The 14,937-nt window shown below is 46.9% G+C and overlaps 1 protein-coding gene across 2 annotated transcripts in view; it reads right to left on the bottom strand.

The window, feature by feature from the left end:
• Positions 1-2,735: 2,735 nt before the first annotated feature.
• LOC139278437 (carboxypeptidase A1-like) overlaps positions 2,736-14,937 on the bottom strand; it is a 37,238-nt gene continuing 25,036 nt past the window's right edge. For both annotated transcript variants that reach the window (XM_070897203.1, XM_070897202.1), the window contains exons 9-12: positions 13,259-13,349; positions 10,888-11,087; positions 8,661-8,745; positions 2,736-3,378 (exon numbers count right to left, since the gene is read on the bottom strand). In XM_070897203.1, coding sequence (XP_070753304.1) covers positions 3,191-3,378; positions 8,661-8,745; positions 10,888-11,087; positions 13,259-13,349 — 564 coding nt within the window. In that variant the 3' untranslated portion in view covers positions 2,736-3,190. The remainder of the gene's footprint in view (positions 3,379-8,660; positions 8,746-10,887; positions 11,088-13,258; positions 13,350-14,937) is intronic.

Raw genomic sequence — 14,937 nt, 5'->3', positions numbered from 1 at the left:
GTACTTTGACGGTTCCACGATTGAACTTTCCCTTGCATTTGCTCGAAGTACAGCTGGTTGAACCAAAGGTTTAGTTTGTTTGATTCTGTGGTTGTTATACGGAGGGCGAGGGCGAGGTGTCGATTACCTATATCAGCTAGTCCGCCTCGAGGGAGAGAAGTCTTCCTTTTACTCCAACAGTTTTTAATAAACATTATGATGAATACATACTTGACAGATACAGCACATTAAGTATCAAGCACAGTAAATCAGATTGCAATACATTCTTAAATTGAGTTTGGGCTGAGCCCTTCAAGCCCGTAATTGAGATTGGGGTAATTTGCTAAGTGATGAGTTTGGGGTCAAGAATTAAACAATGAGATTGGGAGAGGCAAAATATCGCTGTTAAATACCTCATTAAAAGTTAGATACCTTGGTATTAGGTGTAACTGGGGTTTTAATGGCGTATTGACTGCTAAACAAATGCGATAGCCCTGAAAAACTAATTTTAATTTTGTGGAGAGTCAAATTTATCCATGTTAATAAAATAAATTAACATTTTTAAGAAACTTAAAAAAATATATTTTTTAAAGTTTGTTCATATTTATTTCAGGTTTATCTTTTCCCCTTGTGAGAACCCCAATCTTTGTATTGCCCGCTATAACATTTTAAAAAGTTAGAATAATAGGAGTTTATTCACTTCCTGGTTCACGGTCTGTGAGAATTCTGCATTGTAATTGGCTGCTTATGAGGTCATCCACTTTGGACGTGAAAATTTCTAAATGGTGAAAAACTAAAAACAGTGGAGGTCCAAAGTGACTTGGGGTCCAGGTACATAGATCATTAAAATGGTACGAACAGGTAAAGAAAATAGTCAAAAAGGCTAATCGAATGCTGGCCTTTAAAGCTAGAGGACTAGAATACAAGGTGGTAGGAGTTATGCTGCAGTTATAAAAAACCCTGGTTAGACCACATCTGGGGCAACTGAGAGTTCTGGGCATCACACCTGAGGGAGGATATACTGGTCTTGGAGGGAGTGCAGCGTAGTTTTACCGGAATGATACCCGGACTTCAAAGGTTACATTTCGAGGGAGATTACACAAATTAGGGTTGTATTCCCTAGAATTTAGACGGTTCAGGGGTAATTTGATCAAAGTTTTCAAGATATTAAGGGGAACATATTGGGTAGATGGAGAGAAACTATTTCTGCTGGTTGGGGAGTCTAGGACCAGGGTGCAATTAGGAAATGAGGAAACAGTTCTACACACAAAGGGTGGTAGATGTTTGGAACTCTCTTCCCCAAACAGCAATTGATGCTAGATTAATTGTTAATTTTAAATCTGTGATTGATAGATTTTTGTTAATCAAAGGTACCATGGGATATGGGCCAAAGGCAGGTTTATGGAGTTAGGTCGCAGATCAGCCATGATCCCATTGAATGGCAGAACAGGCTTGAGTGGCTATATGGTCTCCACCTGTCCCCCCCCCCCCCCCCCCCGTCACAGCAGCTCGTGTTAGGGATTCCCCATGAACCTATTCTCATCTCAACTAAACGTCGGTAAAGCCGGACTTTTTGCCACAGAAATCACGAGATCTTTGTGGGAAGCTTAACTCAGGGCCACTGGTGAATGCCTTTGCTTCACTACTGACAGCAAATTACAGCCCATGTATTTCTATGGTACTGTGTAAACCCTTGAATCCTGAGATTGGAGTGAAACCTTCCAGCTTGCAACTGAGATAGATCCTTAAACTGAAATCATTACCAGTTTAAATCCTGAGATTGGAATATACTTTCAGAGTGAGATATGGGTAAATCATATATCCTGAGAGTGGAGTAACCCCTCACCCTGAGAGTGGAGTAACCCCTCACCCTGAGAGTAGAGTAACCCCTCACCCTGGGATTGGAGTAACCCCTGACCCCGAGATTGGAGTAACCCCTCACCGTGAGAGTGGAGTAACTCCTGACCCCGAGATTGGAGTAACCCCTGACCCTGAGAGTGGAGTAACCCCTGACCCCGAGATTGGAGTAACCCCTGACCCTGAGAGTGGAGTAACCCCTGACCCCGAGATTGGAGCAACCCCTCACCCTGAGAGTGGAGTAACCCCTCACCCTGAGATTGGAGTAACCCCTGACCCCGAGATTGGAGTAACCCCTCACTGGGGGATTGGAGTAACCCGTCACCCTGAGAGTGGAGTAACCCCTGACCCCGAGATTGGAGTAACCCCTCACTGGGGGATTAGAGTAACCCCTCACTGGGGGATTGGAGTAACCCCTCACTCTGAGAGTGGAGTAACCGCTGACCTCGAGATTGGAGTAACCCCTGACCCTGAGAGTGGAGTAACCCCTGACCCCGAGATTGGAGTAACCCCTCACCCTGAGAGTGGAGTAACCCCTCACCCTGAGATTGGAGTAACCCCTCACTGGGGGATTGGAGTAACCCCTCACTGGGAGATTGGAGTAACCCCTCACCCTGAGAGTGGAGTAACCCCTGACCCCGAGATTGGAGTAACCCCTGACCCTGAGAGTGGAGTAACCCCTGACCCCGAGATTGGAGTAACCCCTCACCCTGAGAGTGGAGTAACCCCTGACCCCGAGATTGGAGTAACCCCTGACCCCGAGATTGCAGTAACCCCTGACCCCGAGATTGCAGTAACCGCTGACCCCGGGATTGGAGTAACCCCTGACCCCGAGAGTGGAGTAACCCCTGACCCCGAGAGTGGAGTAACCCCTGACCCTGAGATTGGAGTAACCACCTGACCCCTAGATTGGAGTAACCCCTGACCCCGGGATTGGAGTAAACCCTGACCCCGAGAGTGGAGTAACCCCTCACTGGGGGAGTGGAGTAATCCATTAACGCTGAGCTGTGAGAAAACGCGTCTACGTGAGACTAAGGTCAACTCTTGAACCCTGTGCCCCAAGTACCCCATTAGACCTAGATCAGGGTACATCTTAACTCCTTAAATTGGGCTTTGCCCTTCAAAGCTGAAATTAGGGTAAATCCTCAAAGGCAGAGACGCAAGAAGTGAGCTTTAATCTTCTTTGAGCTAGATGTTGTATGAAGGAACATAGTGTAAATTACATTCTAGATATATAAATATATATATATGTATAATAGCCATACAGACGAAAGCACGGACAATAACAGCGCAGTTACACAGCTGTTCAACACTGAGCACCCTCTTTGTAAATCAGCCGTGCACAGCTGCCTTTTCAAGGTAAGTCATCGCAAGCGTGCTCCATTATTTTCTTTATGGCCAACCAGGTCTCCTCCGCCGTGGGAATGATCTGACTCCGTGGAAGCATGAAGCCATATTGACCTTCATCACGCAACTCAAAGGCGTATGAGTACTTGATACCTTGGTTATAGCTCCAGTCAATGCTGTTCCCACTGTTCTCTTCTGAAGATGGGAAGAAAGATTGTACATGTGGTAATCTTGCAGAGTCTAAACATCCGAGCAGCCAACGCTTGCATAAAAATATTGAAATATTCAATTAACTGCTTAAATCTTACTGTGACATGCTTGATTACAAGTAAGTATCCCATAGCATTGCTCATGTGGATCATATGCTGTTTTATATGGCGAGCAGCATTGTATCATAATGTAACATTGATGTGTTAGAGCTGTGTGCAAGGTGGCCTGGCCCTTTAAGGCTAATTGCTGCAAGTCATTTGAGGAATTTTCGGACTGAAAGATGTTTATAAATTTCCTGCCACTCGTTGGAGAAAAAAAAACACGCCCTTGAAACGAGTGTCTGCCTTTCCCCATTTTATATTTCTCAGGCTGATGGATGCTTTCAAAATCGGGGCAAATTTTCCGAGTTCTTGCCCGGGTCCCCTGATGAAAAACCATGGATAGAGCAGGCCTGGATTTCCAATACTGGTTATGAATTACTAGACATAATGATGGGTGCGATATTGTACAGACTATTTGGCCATGTTTAGTGCTGCTCTGCGATTGGTCCTTTCCACAAATGGGTTCAAGAAAATGAGCCAAAAGTAAATAAAAGTTACAAAATTAACTTGCTGTTTTTTTAAAGGCACACACATGGAACAACTCATGGAGGATTAATGGGAGAGGACACATGCGAAAAGAGAATATTTTACTTTGGATCTATCCTGTGGAGTGAGGCTAAAGAGGAAGATTTCATGTATTAGCACAGTAGTGCGGTGAGGGGATAACTCTCGAAATGAAACGTAAATGATGCGGGGAAGTGGAGAAAGGGAACTATGGGAGAAAGGCGAGGAGAGGATTTTATTTACCCTTTAACCTTGGTTAGACCATACTTGGAGCACCGCGTACAGTTCTGGTCGCCATATTATAAAAAGGATATAGAGGCACGGGAGAGGGTGCAGAGAAGATTTACAAGAATGACACCAGAAAAGCAAGGGTATACATATCAGGAAAGGATGAACAGGCTGAGGAGTGACCTAATAGAGATCTTTAAAATTATGAAAGGTTTTGATAGAGTGGCTACAGAGAGAATGGGCCCGAACCTGGTGGAAGCTAAGTTCCGCCCAAAGGACTGCTGGGATACCTGACGGTACTTTGGGTGGGAGTTTCGTAAAAACGACCTTGAAAGACCAACCGGCGGCAAAAAAGGGACATGCCGTGAATCTGGGCGGCAGCGGGCGGGAGCTCCCAATCTCGGCAGCAAATGCAATCCTCGCCAAAGTGCCGCCGAGGATTGAGTCGCGCCCAGGGAGGGGGGAGCACATAAAAATAAAAACTTACACAAAAAAAAAACCCCCACTAGAAAACCTTCAGGGGACCCCATCCACATAAATCGCTGAAAAAAAAATGAAAGTTCACTAACCATTTTTTTTTGCAGGTCTTCACACTTACCGTTGGGGTTAGACCTGCCTCCACACAGCGGTCCTTCCCCCTGCTGCCGCCGACTCCCACCCGGAGGAATCTGCCAGCTCGGCGGGTGGGAGGACACTAAGGCGCCTTGCACGCTAGCGGCCATCAGCGGGCGGCTCCCAGCGGTCCTCCCCTCCCGCCGGCGGAAGGCCGAGTGGAAACTGGCACCAAGGGGCGACCGCCCAAAAAACTCGCCGGTAAGGCCACCAAGTTTGGGCCCATAGTTTCCACTTGTGGGGAAGAGCATAACTAGAGGCCATCAATATAAGATAGTCATCAAGAAATCCAATAGGGAATTCAAAAGAAAATCCTTTACCCAGAGAGTGGTGAGAATGTGGAACTCGCTACCACAGGGAGTGGTTGAAGTGAATAGTATCGATGCATTTAAGGGGAGGTTAGATAAGCATATGAGGGAGAGGGGAATAGAGGGTTATGCCGATAGATTTAGATGAAGAAAGATGGGAATAGGATCGAGTGGAGCATAAACACAGGCATGGACTGGTTGGTCCGAATGGCCTTTTTCTATGCCGCATATCCTATGTAACCCTATGTAACTAGTGCCCATATTCAGAGCAGAAAATTGTGCGGCTGGTAGTGCATGTGCATGCAGTATCCTGCCAGCAGAGGGCATGCGTGCGCAAAGAGGCTTTCGGGCCCCGGCCTGGTGAGTATTTAGTGCCGATGTTGCTTGGAAGGGGGTCATTGTAACCCGTCTAATTGCATGGGGGCTTGAGCTGGGCAGTGATAGGACACCTACGCAGTGGTAATAGCCGATCCCTGATCATTTTGTCAGCTATTTTTATATTACCTATCACACACATGCCTCTTCATAACCATACCTGAACGTATTTGACATCACTTTAAGTCGGTAATCTTTTGTATCATTGTCAAGTAAAATGTAGGATCCCCCTCCCCCCCGAAAACCGAGCATTTGTACATGGCCTCCCTGCAATACAAACGCCGCCCTGTTTAGCATGGGGGAACTAGGTGGAAGTGACTGGCTGAAAGGACCAAAGGGCAGATAAGGACATGCAAATCGTGCTGACTTCGTAATAACTGAGAGAATAACAGATGATTCAGCACAAATGTTTTATCTATATAGGCTGAGTTTCAGTATGAAAGTTTGCTGTTATATGGCACCTTTAACCTAGGAAAATGTCCCATGGTGCTTCACATATGTGTAAGCAAACAAATGGATGTTGAACCAAAGAAGAAAAAAGGCAGATTTGCATTTATATAGGGCCTTTCAGGACCACCAGACATCACAAAGTGCTTTACAGGAGTGTAGTTGCTGTTGTAATGTGGGAAACGCGGCAGTCAACTTGTGCACAGCAAACCCTCACAAACAGCAATGTGGTAATGACCAGCTAATCTGTTTTTTTGTTTTGCTGATTGAGGGTTAAATATTGGCCAGGACACCGGGGATAATTCCCTGCTCTTCTTCGAAATAGTGCCATAGGATCCTTTTGAGAGAGCAACAGAGCCTCGGTTTAACATCTCATCTGAAAGACAGCACCTTCAACTGTGCAGCACTCCCTCAGCACTGTACTGGGGTGTCAGCTGAGATTTATATGCTCAAGTTCCTGGAGTGGGACTTGAACCCACAACTTCTGACTCAGTGGCAAGGGTGCTCCTCACTGAGCCACAGCTGACAAGAGGATGTTAGGATGGATGATCAAAAGCTTGGTCATCGAGGTGGGTTTTAAGGAAGGTCTTAAAGGACCAGAGGTGGAGAGGTTTAGAGAGGGAATCCCATAGCATGAGGTGTCAGTGTTGGGGCAAAGAGTGGAGGAGATGCACAAAAGTGGAGAACTCATTGCAGAGTTCTGGCAGGTGGAGGGGTTGTAGGGCTGGAGGCAGGTTGCAGAGATAGGGAGGGGTGAGGCCATGGAGATACTTAAATGCGAGGTTGAGAATTTTTAATCTGAAGTGTTGGGGGACCGAGAGCCAATGTAGGTCAGCAAGGGCAGGACTAAAAATACTTCACGTGTTCACAACAATGTTAATTCAATGACATTTTTGAAATAGGGTTTGGTAAAGGAGTATGGACATATGGAAAAGATTGACAGCCAAAGACCCGCTGGTCCATCATCCCAATAAACATCATGGCCCTCAATGCTCTCCACCCACCAACATTCTGTTGTTTGTGGGAGCTTGCTGTGTGCAAATTGGCTGCCGCGTTTCCCACAGTGACGGCACTTCAAAAGTACTTCACTGGCTGTAAAGCGCTTTGGGACGTCTTGGGGTCGTGAAAGGCGCTATATGAATCCAAGTTCTTTCTTTCTTTTTACCACAGTGAAAAAAAAGAGATGTCATATTAAAGAGCTGGTAGAATGGAGTGCACTGTCTCTGATAATGCAGTTTGTGTCAAACCATTTCCAATCATACTTGGAAAGCTTTGCTTTCATTGGATGCCGATATGTTGCAGATTTTCTCTGATGTGTTGAAAGATGCTGCAGTCGGGAAGTGATCTGTCCATCAGTAAGGAATAGGCAACACTCTTTATCTGGCTTCATTGAGCTGTGACTCCTGGGTAAGTCAGAACTTCCTCAATTGATATTTATCTAAATTTTACAAAAGTAGCTGGGGCCGAAATTCAGGGTCCGAACAAGGTCCGTTGCCGCTGTGTTGTGGCGGCCATGCGGCGGAATCGAGTGGCCGCTGTATTGCAGTCGATGGGCCGCCCCGACCCAAATTTAGCTCGGGGATTTTTCGGCCTGTCCCCACTTCCGCCCCGTTGCTGCCGACCGCCGCAAGTGCGTCATCAAAACATGCACCGCCGCTCTCCCGCACCTCCAGTACACTCCGACCCAAATTCACATCAAAAAATCGCCGATCTGCTGCACCTTCTCCTGTCTGTGTGCGGCCTAGCAGCGAGGCGGCCCTTCAAGGGGAGGGCGCACTGCCACCGCCCGCCATGTTTGTATTTTTGCCGGTCGACTTCCCGAACAGCCGGCAAATTATTGTCCCGGGATCAGCCGGGCGGCAAACAGGCAGCCTGGCAACCCCTCTTGGGTGCCAGGCCACTGGCCCGGCCAAAACCCTCCCTGGTGGCCCAGTGGCTGAAGCTGAAAAATCCCCGATTGTCTCCCTTTTCGCGGAGGGGGGAAGAGCGTGGTGATGCACTCGCGCAGTGACGTCACACCGCTCCGCCGCTGAGTGACAGCGGTGAAGACTCGATCGCAGCTCAACTTCCGCCCCACAGCATGACTTCTGCCCCCACTGTGACCGACTTCCGGTCCAACGTCAGAAAAAGTTAAAAGTGACGAAAATCGATCCGAAAGCCGTCTCATCGCTCCCGGCGGAAAAAGCAGGTAAAAAGCCATCGGTGCGCCAGCTTTCTGTCGCGCCTGAATTTCGGCCCCACTCTATACAGAGCTGGATCAACAAAAGTTCTGCCACTTAATACTGACTAACGGACTCATTAATCACTTGGGAAATGTTACAGAGTTATAAATTATATTTACGGCTCAATTGGCTGAATTTTCACGAATAAAAGCATTGTACCAAATCACCCGTTTGAAAACCGTGTGTGCCGAGCACCTTGTGAGTGAAAATGAGAAAGAGGGACTAAAGACAAGAGCTCCACATTCTCATCCCTTCCCACCTGTTCCCTTCCCCATTTCAAAACTTGGTTAAATGCCCCTCCCCTTTACAGACCTGGATCACGTTCCCTTGTATCTTGCACCTTTTCTCTTATGTTGGTTGTGTTGGTATTACCCACACACAAAGCTGCACACATCAACATTGCAGCAGAACCTTCCAAACGTTTGTCTGATTATAACGTGATCCACCACGGTTCGCAGTATGTTACTTACTGATAGTTTGTATGATGCTTCCGTATGAATACCGAGTGCCGTACAGGGAGCTCAGAGCTTCGATGGCCTCACTGGCTAGAGTATCCTGTATCAGGGATAGGTCACAGAAACCATCAGGACTCAGTAAAATAGACGTTTGTTTTCAGAATTAACTTAGGGTTCAGAACAACATCTACCCGAGTTGGTCAAGTATCATTTACTGTTCAGCTATGGCTCAGCACTCTCGCCTTGTAGTCAGAAGGTTGTGGGTTCTAGTTGTTGAGCACACAATCTTATGCTCCAATGCAGTACTGAGATAACGCTACACTGTCGGAGGTGCTGTCTTTCAAATGAGACGTTAAACCAAGGCCCCGTCTGCCCTCTCAGGTGGATGTAAAAGATTCCACGGGAGCAGGGGAGTTATCCCCAGTGTCCTGGCTAATATTTATTCTCTCAACCAACATTGTTAAAAACAGATTATCTGGTCATTATCACACATTGCCATTTGTGGGAGCTTGCTGTGCGCAGTTTGATTGCTGCATTTCCTACATTACAACCGTGACCACACTTCCAAAATAATTCATTGGTTGTGAAGCGATTTGGGATGTCAGGAAAGACTGGATATAAATGGAAGTCACGCTTCTTAATGTTCAGTTCCCACCCGCCCTTCCGCCCCCTGCCCTCCACCCTCCCCCCACCCCCAACAAAGCCAGAAAATGGATTGCGAAAGATCTGAGATTAAAATAGAATGGGTTGAGAAAGAGTGTTAAACCAATTCCTCCCTATGGCATCTACAATCTGCTCCACAATGGGCGCTTCTAACCCCTTTAATCTGTTGAGGAAATATTCTATAAAGTTTTTCTCTGCTTTAACAATGGGACTTAGCCTCAGGTGTGTTTGTCTGACTGCACCAAAGCAGCAGTTCCACTTCCCAAACCGACTACCTTCATGGCTTCTTTACATAGAACCACAGGAACAGGAGGAAGTCATTCAGCCCCTCGAGCCTGTTCCATCATTCAATTGGATCATGACTGATCTGTATCTTAACTCCATCTACCTGCCTTAATTCTGTAACCCTTAATACCCTTGCCCAACAAAAATATATCAATCTCAGCTTTGAAATGTTTCATTAACCCCGTAGCCTCCAGCTTTTTGGAGGAGTTCCAGGTTTCCAGGACTCTTTGTGTGAAGAGGTGCTTCCTGACATCACTCCTGAACAGCCCAGCTCTAATTTTAAGTTTATGCCCCTTGTTCTGGACTCCCCCACCGAGTTATTGAAACTGCCAGCGTAACACAGAGTCAGTGCGGAGGTACAGACACTTATCCTGTAGCCTGATACCCACTAGGAGTTATGTTAAGATTATCCCAAGCTCAATTCGCAAAGGGATTGAACAGCCAACAGAAAGACAAGGCTTCCATCTCTCCAGTCTTGGCTCGCATTGAAGCCCGGGTCCCAAGGGGTGAAAGACAGTTTGCTAGTCCACCTAACCACCCAACAGCAGGCATTAGGCACGAGCTGAACACAATGAGGCAGGATTTGGTCTTCACGGCCGAGGCGGAGGGCAGAAACGGTCATCTTGTGGGGAGGATCATACAGAGCCCACTAGATTGTCCTTTCCCCCGATCTTTCTTTCACCTCCCGATCTTTCCCCCCCCTTCGATTTTCCTTTCATCTCCCGATCTTCCCTCCCCCCCCACCGCCCCCCCCCCACCTCGATCTTCCTTCTCGATCTTCCTTCCCCCAATCTTCCTCACTATCCCGATCTCTCTTCCCCTTACCTTCCTTCCCTTCGATCTTTCTTCCCACCAATCTTCCTTTTAACTCCCCACCTTCCCCATCCCGATCTTTCTTCCCCCGATCATCCTTCCCTGCATTCTGCCCAGACAATGCTTAACACCCAGGCGGTAAAGACAAAAATTTGCCCCAATATGTATCCAAACGGGAAAAAAATGATATTGGTCAGGTTGCTTCAGGCAACACTATGGCCTCTGTCGCTCGTCCTCCGTAACCAGGGGTATGATAACAGTCTGGGATGTGCTTGGCCTCAGATTGGCACTTCGAAGGCCTGCTCTCACCTGGAAACTCCCCAACCTATGGTGAATTATGGGCACTAATCCATAATGAGCCAAGTGCCTGGTAGACCAGCCCATTGTGCACTGCATGCATTCACACCTACCAATAAAGGTCAAGAGGAGTTAAAATAGAAACATAATTTCCTTTAAATACAGTAAATAAAAATGATCATACCAATTCTTCGATGTGTTTTGGGGGTACTTGGGTATATCCATAAGGATAGAGCAAGCGCTGGAAGTAGCTGTGGAGTGTGATGAAAACTGTGAAATTGCCACGCTTCCCGATGAAATCGACAATGGCTTTCACCTCAGGTTCTGAATGTATGTGACGCCCGCAATAACTTTCCGAGCAAGGAACCTTGCTGCTCCCATTGCCTGCCAATCAAAAACAGCCTTTATTAGTTTGCCCACCGAACATCTAAGACTGCAATAGTTATCCGATCCCATGCAACCTCCGATTAGGTTGTACCCAAACCTATGGAGATTCAGACAGTTGTGGCAGAATTATTTTCAGGAGCTCCTGAGACGGCGTCAATGTTCAAACTTGGATCCAAAGACTTCCCCAATGTTTAGAGGGGTGCTCAAAATCTGGGACAATATTTACAGGAACGGGACGATGTTAACCCGAACCCGAACCCCCAGCCAGGGTTAAGAAAAACTACCAAGGAAAGGATAATGGACAAAAAACTCTAGAAAGCATGAGCCAAACAAAAGAGGCAGGCACCAGTGAAACAGAAACACTCGAGAAATGAGAATATGAACACAAGAGGGGATACCCACCCTTCTGCTGACACCCCCCAACCTAACCCAAGCCCAATCCCTAACTCTATTCCGAACCGAACCCTAACCCACTGACCCTCCCAGTCTCTCCCCTCCCTCTCCAGAACGAGCTGACTCCTGTTGGAATCCGTTTCCCATTGCTGTCCCAGCCTCTGGTCCCTTGCCTTTGTGGCCATCCCTCAGGTGTGAGCGTCGCCAAACTGTTCCCCATCGAGTGAGTCACAGATGATCCTGATCTGGGCCCCCTTCCATCATCCAATAATATGCCACCACTCACTCCCTAGGCTTACCACGGGCCAATCATCAACAGAGTCGAAGGCGGGAGCTCAAATTCATTTCTTTTAATCCTCCTGGTCCCGAGACCAGTTGGACTACCCACACTGTCCCGATGGAGATCAACTCATTAAGCACAGATTGGGCCTAAGCCTGAGATTCTCCTGGTTTCACTTCAAGCACTGCATTAACTCAGTAAGGTAATGAGCAGGACATTTACCCACTGAGTGAGAGGCAGCAACAGAACAGCAGAAAGCCAGCATATCCTGGCATTCTATCCCCATGACACATCCAACCTGTGTGTAACCCTGTGTGTGTGACACACTACAGCCTGTGTAACCCTGTGTGTGTGACACACTCCAGCCTGTGTTATCCTGTGTGTGTGTGACACACTACAGCCTGTGTAACCCTGTGTGTGTGACACACTCCAGCTTGTGTTACCCTGTGTGTATTACCCTGTGTGTGTGACACACTACAGCCTGTGTTATCCCGTGTGTGTGACACACTACAGCCTGTGTTACCCTATGTGTGTGACACACTACAGCCTGTGTTATCCTGTGTGTGTGACACACTCCAGCCTGTGTTACCCTGTGTGTGTGACACACTACAGCCTGTGTTATCCCGTGTGTGTGTGACACACTACAGCCTGTGTTATCCTGTGTGTGTGACACACTCCAGCCTGTGTTACCCTGTGTGTGTGACACACTACAGCCTGTGTTACCCTATGTATGTGACACACTACAGCCTGTGTTATCCTGTGTGTGTGACACACTCCAGCCTGTGTTACCCTGTGTGTGTGACACACTACAGCCTGTGTTATCCCATGTGTGTGTGACACACTACAGCCTGTGTTACCCTGTGTGTGTGACACACTACAGCCTGTGTTACCCTATGTGTGTGACACACTACAGCCTGTGTTACCCTGTGTGTGTGACACACTACAGCCTGTGTAACCCTGTGTGTGTGACTTCAGCCTGTGTTACCCTGTGTGTGTGATACACACCAGCCTGTATTACCCTGTGTGTGTGACACACTCCAGCCTGTGTTACCCTGTGTGTATTACCCTGTGTGTGTGTGACACACTCCGGCCTGTGTTACCCTGTGCGTATTACCCTGTGTGTGTGACACACTACAGCCTGTGTTATCCTGTGTGTGTGACACACTCCAGCCTGTGTTACCCTGTGTGTATTACCCTGTGTGTGTGTGACACACTACAGCCTGTGTTATCCTGTGTGTGTGACACACTCCAGCCTGTGTTACCCTGTGTGTGTGACACACTCCAGCCTGTGTGTTACATGGGAACAGGAAGAGGCCATTCAGCCCCTTGAGCCTCTTCTGCCATTCAGTTGCATCATAGGTGATCAAGTCACTCCAGCCTGTTTTATCATATAGTGAACAGTAAGTGGGGGTAATTCGATCAACTCTTTAAGCACAACAAGATAATGTAATATGCTGACAAATATTGCAAAACAACATCAGAAACAATAACCCACCTCCAAAGTTGGCATCAAAGTTCCTGTTTGCATCAACTCCAATACAATGCGATCCAGGCCTCTTGGACATGGTTTTACGCCACATTCGGTTCTGGGATTACAGAGTGTCAGAATTAGCTCATTCATTATCGGAAAGTACACACATTGTACACTAAATATTATGGGAAATGCACTGCAGGTTCCATCAGCATTTGGAAAGAGAAACAAAAGGTCAATGAACTCTGGTTGTGATGAAAATTCTCCACTCAAACCGTTAAACGGTCATTTTACACAGAATTTACAGAAGAGAAACAGGCCATTTGGCCCAACTGGTCTGTGTCGGTGTTTATGCTCCCACCCTACTTCATCTCACCCTATCAACATAACCTTCTCTTCCTTTCTCCCTCATGTACTTATCTAAATTCCCCATAAATGCATCTATGCTATTCACCTCAACCACTCCATGTGTAGCGAGTTCCACACTCTAACCACTCTCTGGGTAAAGAAGTTTCTCCTGAATTCTTCATTGGATTTATTAGTGACTATCTTACATTTATGACCCCTAGTTTGGAATCCCCCGCAAGCAAAAACATTTTCTCTACGCTTACTCTATCAAACCCTTTCACAATTTTACAGACCTCTATTAGGTCACCCATCAGCCTTCTCTTTGCTGGAGTAAAGAGCCCAGCCTGATCAAGATGTATACAAGTTAATGGGAGGGTGGATTTAAATGTGACACTTGGCTCAGAAGCTCATGGCAGCTGTGCAGGCTCATCTCTTATCATTCCAGGGTTCTTGGCTCCGCTGCCTTTACTGGGAAATCCATCCCACATGTCCATGTGTCTCACAACACTCAGACATAAATTGGAATTCATTTTATATACAATGTGCAATGTGGCAACTGGGACAAATAAATCTTCACATACACGTCAACAGTGAGTGGGAGAACGAAAACATCATGGTGTGCAGTGGGATGGAAAATATTTGCACATTCACTCAGCAGATTGACGAAAACCCACTTGTGACTTGCGTCACTCACGAGCGCATTGTGAGCCACGCTACCCGCCCTAGACACTGTCTCCGCCCCTTGTCCTAGCAGAAGTGGTGTAGCATCCTGTGGTTAACTCCCAACCAGACAGAGACATGGGCTCAAGTTCCAGGCCAGTCCGTCACTTCCTGAGGATAAGTGCCATAATCACTCAGCCAGGACTTTCTTTTATCAATGTATAATTTTTAAAAAATTAACAAAAAGTATAAACTCACTTCTATCTAATGAAATAAACAGCCTGTTCTCCTCAGGCACCAATACACAGTGTGCTGAATCAACACACTGATTCCCTGTCTTGGACGTAAAAGATCCCGTGGCATTATTTCCGGTGTCCTGGCCAATATTTATCCCTCAATCAACATCACTAAAACAGATTATCTGGTCATTATCACGTTGCTGTTTGTGGGAACTTGCTGTGTGCAAAATGGCTGCTGTGTTTCCACTCACGGCAATATCCACTCACGGCCATGGATACCACTGATCCATATGGCGGGACACTGCATCCTGTGCTAAACTGTCCAGGTGAGAAAAACAAAACTTTAAACAACAGTGACTACACTTCAAAAAGTACTTCATTGGCTGTAAAGCACTTCGGGTCCTCCGGTGGTCGTGAAAGGCGCTATATAAATGGAAGTCTTTCTTTTTTCTTTTC

The sequence above is a fragment of the Pristiophorus japonicus genome, chromosome 13, assembly GCF_044704955.1.
Source record: "Pristiophorus japonicus isolate sPriJap1 chromosome 13, sPriJap1.hap1, whole genome shotgun sequence".
Classification (NCBI taxonomy): Eukaryota; Metazoa; Chordata; class Chondrichthyes; family Pristiophoridae; genus Pristiophorus; species Pristiophorus japonicus.
This window is presented reverse-complemented; position numbering and strand designations above follow the sequence as displayed.